At 37.2% G+C, this 7,645-nt stretch overlaps 1 protein-coding gene across 1 annotated transcript in view; it reads right to left on the bottom strand.

The window, feature by feature from the left end:
* Positions 1-181: 181 nt before the first annotated feature.
* The window catches only part of LOC109475319, a gene marked incomplete at its 3' end in the record, with an annotated part of 24,811 nt that continues 17,347 nt past the window's right edge, over positions 182-7,645 (bottom strand). Inside the window, exons 10-16 of the mRNA XM_019775930.1 lie at positions 5,501-5,509; positions 5,203-5,382; positions 1,486-1,568; positions 1,171-1,383; positions 1,016-1,060; positions 725-834; positions 182-360 (exon numbers count right to left, since the gene is read on the bottom strand). Of these exons, the coding sequence (XP_019631489.1) occupies positions 182-360; positions 725-834; positions 1,016-1,060; positions 1,171-1,383; positions 1,486-1,568; positions 5,203-5,382; positions 5,501-5,509 (819 nt within the window). The remainder of the gene's footprint in view (positions 361-724; positions 835-1,015; positions 1,061-1,170; positions 1,384-1,485; positions 1,569-5,202; positions 5,383-5,500; positions 5,510-7,645) is intronic.

Below are 7,645 nucleotides of genomic sequence, written 5' to 3'. Positions count from 1 at the left end.
ATATAGTCAGATGTAGACAGTGACCGGGATGTTCAAGGAATGTCAACCGTGACAAACAGTTGCCAGATCGCTCCGATAAAATATCATATTTTATTTACATCATTTTTTATTTATTGATTTATATTCAGAACAATTATTTTAATGTCGACATCTTTTTTATAAAATACTTCCAATTTCATACCGATGGTTGCAGAAAATGCAGCAAAGCAGATGTTGCATTCCATGGTGTCTGCAGGGAAGTAGAAAGGGTCCGCATCACACACGGTGGTGGTCAGGGTTTCTACACTCCAGGTTACCTGGCCATCGCTACTGATCCAGACCGGTACGATTTTTGGTAGGCCTTGGTATAAAGGATTAGCACTGTGGAGTAATCAGACGTTTTTGACAAGTTAATTTACTGGTAAGATAACCATCATCTAGTGTCAAACTGATTAAACCATTCCTAGCATTGTATCCCAGTGTCAACAAAAAGTATTGTCGGTCATTTTGTTAGTTATATTTTAAGGTAATTGTGTAATGTTTGGCACTACAGGATCATTTTTATTTAACGGGTACTTTAAATGACATACAAGACTTAAAATCAGTGTAATGTTATTTTCTTTAATTATCTTACATCAAGTCAAGTAAAATGCTATTTTCTGCAGTTCAGGACAGTTAAAAAACAACAGATCAGGCATGGTTCGTTTTCGATTCAATGATAATAGTTTTAAAAGACACTACATACTTCCCCTTCAGAGTGAGTGTAGGGGTCCAGATGCTGCTGCCAGGGACGCTGATAGTCTCGATGTTGTCGTAGTACTTTGGATCCCAGCTCAGTCGGCTGTCCTGCCATGTCTGGAGTAACAAGAAACAAATTATTACTGTGTAGGTTACAGCAAAGAATTATACAGCAAAGTATAGCAAAATTATGATGATGATAGCAAAACACATAAACCTCCTAATAAAAACGAGACATGATTATATGAATGTGATATTATTCTAAGTGCACAGATATTTAATAACTACGTGGACTTACGAAATGGATGACGACAGAGGCAACCAGCTGCTCCTTCTTTTCCTCCTGAAAGAAAAGTTACAGCATCGGTCAGTTATGTTTTGATCCCTCCACGAACTGTCTATTTGTTATAAACCAACGAGGATTTGAAATGTGTTACAGATACTGAAACTCACCAAGTCGACGATCTGTTCTACAGATCCATTAAAGCTGATGACGGGTCGGATGTGGTTCTTAATCCGAGTAGGGGTCTCTGCCTCAGTAGAGTTGTCAGTCTCAGCACGGTTCTCAGTGCCGGTAGGGTTCCCAGTGCCGGTAGAGTTGTCAGTGCCGGTAGGGTTGTCAGTGTCGGTAGGGTTGTCAGTGTCGGTAGGGTTGTCAGTGTCGGTAGGGTTGTCAGTGCCGGTAGGGTTGTCAGTGTCGGTAGGGTTTCCAGTGTCGCTAGAGTTGTCAGTGTCAGTAGGGTTTCCAGTGTCGTTAGGGTTCTCAGGCTGGGTACGGCTCTCAGGCTCAGGTGCCAGGTTGCGATTGTTCACATCGAGTAGGTCGGCTTTCAGCCTATCCTCGAAATTCGCTGAGGAAGAGAAATACATATCTATCGTTAGGAAGACATATAATTTCCATCTATTGCAGTATGTTTCTAAATTGTTTATACAGGTCTACAGAACTGTATAAACAATTTAGAAACATACTTCAATAGATGGAAATTGAGTGTTAATGTAACTGAAACCAAAGTTCTTATATTTGCGAAGGGAACACCAAACAAATGTCTAAATAGATTCTATATGTACGGAAAGGAAATTGAAGTTACCGACAGCTACACTTATCTCGGTAATTTAAACCGCCAGAAAATATTTAAAAACTAAAGCAATGAGAGCGATATTCAAACTTAAATCTCTTTTGTTTTCTGAAACTAACGTACATTTCAATTCAATTAGCAAAAAGCATTTTCAACAAATTTGTGAAGCCGATTTTTCTATATGGATCCGAATTAACATGTTTCGACCAAACATCTAAAACACTAAAACTTAATGTTTCTACGCGTATTTCAGAATCCACACCAAAAAACATTTTCTCAACTGTATTAAAGAAACTTGGTATAGAGGAAAACATTCTTGCTTCGGTTAGAAAGAGTTTAAGCTCCACTTGTGCCCACACATATTTGATTCATTTTGAAAGAAGGACAGATAAGGACATGTTTTTTAATCTAGCGTCTCGTCTAAAATTAGAAAACGACAACTTTTCAATTTAAAATATACATCTTTCTCAACATATTCCAGAATTTGATACCATCGATATGAACTTTCAAAAATTTTTACTTAGAGTTAATACAAAAGCATCAAATGATGGTGTTCGTGGAGAACTAGGAACCTTTCCAATAATAATAGATACTGAAATACACACAACTAATAAAATACTGGCATCGTTTTGTAAACTTGCCCGAAGACACCTTACTTCGTGAAGCATACGATGTTTTATATTCTGGTAATCACGATTGGCTTAACCACGTAAACGACATTCTGAATGACAATGGTCTTGGACAATTCTGGACGAACCCCGGGTCATACCAGGTGGAAGCGATAACCAATTAATAACGATCCCGCCTTCAAGATATATACATTAAAAAATGGTATAATTCTATTAGTAACAAGAGTTCCGGGATCTCATACCTCCATGAAATATGGGCTTGCTTTGTTAATTATGTCCTCATTAATTATGCAAATAACCTCAACATTAACATAATATATGCATAGCAATGCAAACCTTTAAGTAACTTACACATGTTACAGGTATAAAATTTCCATCATTCACCAATAAGGATTCACAGAATTTTCACATTAATTATGCAAATTAGGTCCACATTGGCATAATTGGTATCTGTTGATGTTCCGCCTGCCACAGATTAAATAGATTACATGATTGTATAGCAGTACCATTATATGAAACACTGTAATTATAGAATTCCCTCATTAATTATGCAAATGAAATCCTCATTTGCATAATTTGCATTAATCATGTACAACTGTCTCTCATCACCAAAAATGATGAAAATACGTTGTTCCAATCTGGACTTATTGGCTTTGAAAGTTTTTACCAGAAACTAACCTGCAGGTCCAGAACAAGCTGCTAGGGGGACCAAACTTACGCCACTTATTCCTGACAGGACAAGCTAGTCAGCAAAAAGTCAAGACCATAGCTTGTTCAGGACAAAAGATACAAAAACCAGAAGTTCCGCTGCAGTACCAATGTCATCCACCAGGAGGCCCATACTTGACCTTGACCTTTGTCTTTCCAAGACTTACCATCATACCAAATATCATTACAATCCATAAAGGCGTTCTGAAGTTATGCTGACTACAAAGTTGCGAAAACACACACACACACACACACAGACATACAGACACGCCAAAAACAATACCTCCATTTTTCATGGAGGTAACAACGCAAAACTTTCTGTTTATACCGCATTAAAGGAAAATTATGGATAAAAACAATACCTCTCAAGTATACACAATCTAGATATCCGAAAAGCGTTGTCATAAATTAAACATAGAAACGGGTCGATACAAGAAAATACCAAATGACCAAAGGTTCTGTCCATTTTGTCCAAACAAGATGAGCACCATTTTATAATGGATTAATTGTACACTCTACAATGATAAGCGCCTATTGCTGTTCACCTTTCTTTCCGCTTGTTCAATTGATTTCAATACGTTAGATCCTATAGATAAATGCAATTACTCGTACATCTACTCTCAGGGGAGATAACCAATACAGTGTTCAAATAGGAAAATACATTAAAGAATGTTTCGATCTTAGAGAACACATGTTAGAGAATAGTTAACCTTAAGTTTATTGTTACATCATACATATACTCTGTACGTAAGATAACGTTATCCACACATGTATTTAGCTTTGTTAGATCTTTAGTTAAGATGTAGAAGACCATACAAAAGTCTCTGTACTTTTTTGTTGTGTCAATAAAGAATCTATATCAACAGATTTTTGAGATTGATCATGATGGTATATTTTGGCTTTACATTTTATATTAAAAGAAATCTAATAAAACTTTATAAGTTTGAATGTTGTTCATGCGTTCGATGTGTTTTACTTTAAAAATACTTTTGTGAATTATGACTATTGTTTATTTCTTTACTTAGGACCTTAACAAAGAATCCTAAGAAGCACACATTTGCTCGGGAGCAAATGCAGCAAATGGCTTCACCACATCCCGCGTACCAAAAATGGATCTGTCCCCCTCCCCACACACAGCCATTTCCAATACTCAATGTTATGGTTATTCTTGGAAGAATCATATTATGTAGTTACAAGTGGGCCCATGTATTTGCATGTTGCAGGTACATAAAATTGCACCAGACATTATGCCAAATCTTTACAGATGACCCCAATAATCATAGGAAACAATGTCAATAAAGGTCAATGACCTATCACACTGCTACATATATCTGTAGCTAACTTGGTTGAAAGACTTTTTAAACCAAATTTAAAAAAAAAATGTTTAAAAAATGGCAAGGTATATAAAAAATATAGGTTATGTGTCATATTTCCATTTATTTATAACTTAGTTCCCTCCTTTTTCCTAGCCAAAAAGACAAGTATGTGCCACCACGCAGGTCTTTTTTAATTAATTAGCGAATAGCCAAATAGGAACCACATCTACAAACATGGCCACACCCGCTACTGTCTTTTTGCTCATATTTGGACATGGAACCCCTGCCCCCATGCCCAAATATGGTAACACTCTAAATATGGTAAACCATACTGCTATAGTACATTACCAATGACACAGCCAAGAAGTCCAAATTAAACCGTTCTAAAAGCCTGTATTATGAATATGACTAAAAAAAAACGTTTGGGGGTGGCCGGTGATAAATAAAGATATTGAATTCATTTGAAGACTTGACATAAAGAGGAAAAGAGAAAGTAGGAACATGAGGAAAACAATATATCTTCACTGCATCCCTACATGGTGAAACCATAATAAATGAAACATGACAGTGCAAAGGAGGTAGAAAGCTTAACTTTCTCGCTCTTAACTAATGTACATAACATTAGAAGAATATTTAAAATAAAATATTTTAATAGGTTTGGCAATAAGAAGGACTTAGTTATTCTTCTTAACTGCATCAAATTAAATTGTGCAAGTGTAGAAAATGCAGGCGTACTCAGACCTAATAGTCATTCACCTGAACAACTGGGCTTGTCATACTGCCAGAAGCCTCCTTCGCCGCATCTCACTTCGGTAGGATACCCGGGCTTTATGTAGTATCCCTCGTTGCAGGTGAAGGCGATCCTTTCTCCCACGTAGTAGAACCTCTTCATAGGGCTTCTATTGCCGTAGTCAGGAGGACCGATGTCCCAGCAGCCTCTCGTATCTGAGTTAGCATAGGCAATGGTAAGGTAAAGCAATCATTATTATTGGGAAAAGGACCAGAATTGAACTCCGTATAAAAAAGAGACCAAAGATTTGGCCTGGAGCTTCACAAAACATCTCTAGATCACTCCTACGTATTTTGTTCTTGCATAGAAATAGTGTAAAGCACAGACACGTGTGAGAGACTGAGAGGAATACCTGTGATTTTGTTAGCACTATACTACTAATGAGTGAATATCGTCAGATTAGAGTTGTCTAGTATTTTAATATAAAATGTCTGAGAACCACGGACATAAATCTCGGGTGTGGCCTCGGGAACAAGGTATGGTTTTTTTATTTTTTATTCAACAAATAGGACAAAGACAAAGTGGCGCTGCACTCAAGTAAACAATACTTATATTAACAGCGCCACTTAAACAAACAACATCATATTAACAGTGTTTGTCAACAAAAAACGATTGGAAACAAACGATGTGCACCAACACCAACACCACCTCCCCCCAAACACTAGAAACAAGTGAGTATCTGTATGAAACGAGACGAGTGACTTCTATATCATTTCCACTGACAAACTCAGTCAAAAAGAGCTAGAAGCGCTGAGTCTCATAAATATATGTTTGTGTAAGTAACATGATTTTTGAGTTATAATCAGCAGATAATAAAGATGACCCTCGAAAAACAAGGTGAAGTTTTGCCGTGTCAGATAAAGAATTAAAATCCAACAGGTGACCGATTTCTTTTGCCAAGTTACCAAGATAGTTCGTTCTGTGTTGAATAAATATGGGACATTCAAACATAAAATGAAAGATGGTTTTGGATTGGCACCCACAGACGCATGATGGACTTGAAACCAAGCCACGTTTAAAAAGACTGTAGTTAAGGCTGTAGGTATCAATGCGAAAACGAGCAAGGAGGGCGCAGGTGTATCGGGGACCATAAGAGAAGTGCAAGGGGCGATTTGGGCGTATTGTTTTAATAAGATACCTTCGAAAGAGTGAATACTTTAAATTGCGGACCTTGGAATCTAATGCATTCCAATGACTTACACAATAAGGGACAAAAGATTTACCAAATCTATAACTAGAATGTTTTAAAAGTCTAAAATTTGTTTGTTTCTTAAATGGTAAGATGTTGTGTAAGATATTTCAGGGGGGAGGAGATCAAGTAAATATTTCCGTGTTAGTCCGTTAACTATCTTATAGAATAACAGTAAACGGTGGATATGTCGTCTATCACTAAGTGTTTCCCACCCCAATTCCTGGCGTACATTTGCATAAGAAGAACCTTTGATTGCCCCAGACACAACAAGTGAACCTTCATATTGAAATCTCTCAATGAGGGTAGATTGGTCAGCTGTGCAGCTGTGCCAGATCACGTCGGCATACTCAAGACTGGGCCGAATAAAGGACTTGAAAATGGTTTCTAACACACGGCGAGGAAGTTTAAACTTTAGGCCTCTAAAAACATTAACTTTTTGGAAACATTGCCGTATACATAATTTAAATGGTTATTCCAGGTCATGTCAAAAGTTAAAATTACACCAATATGTTTATGCGATGTGACTGTTGTAATTTGGGTTGTCCCAAGAAAAAGAGGGGGGTGTTTAGGGGGGGCTTTTTTCACGGAAAAACACATCTCCTCAGTCTTTGATGGATTTAACTCCATCAGCCATGTGTTAGACCAAGTTAAAATTTTTAGAATTAGGTCAGAATTAAGTCTGTATGCAGAAGTAAGTGGATTTTCAATAATTTCAAACAAAGAACTATCGTCTGCAAATAAACATGGTAAGGTTTCCAGATCATTTACAATATCATTAATATATACAATAAAAAGGAGTGGGCCCAACACGGAACCTTGGGGGACACCTGCGCCCACCTTCCTCCACGGAGACGTTTGACCATCAAGAACTAACTACTTTGAAAACGAATCAGATAAATAGTTAGATAACCAGTTCAGTAGGGGTCCCTCGATACCATATTGCTGAAGTTTAAAAGATCAAGCCGGCGTGCCACACCTTGTCAAATGCTCGAGAGAAATCCAAAAATACAGAGCACACTTCTTTGCCCTTTTCAAATGCGTCTAAAATAAGGTTACATATATAGACAAGTTGAGAAACAGTAGAGTCATTTTTAACAAAACCTGACTGAAAGGCGTACAAGAGCTCATTAGTTATAAGATGATTGTAAATATGTTTATACACGATCTTCTCCAAGATTTTCAACAAGGTTGGCAACAGCGACACAGGACGATAATTT

The sequence above is a fragment of the Branchiostoma belcheri genome, unplaced genomic scaffold (genome assembly GCF_001625305.1).
Source record: "Branchiostoma belcheri isolate BF01 breed outbred unplaced genomic scaffold, Haploidv18h27 scaffold330, whole genome shotgun sequence".
NCBI classification, from domain to species: Eukaryota; Metazoa; Chordata; class Leptocardii; order Amphioxiformes; family Branchiostomatidae; genus Branchiostoma; species Branchiostoma belcheri.
The sequence above is the reverse complement of the archived record's forward strand: the minus strand, read 5'-3'. Positions and strand labels throughout refer to the sequence as shown.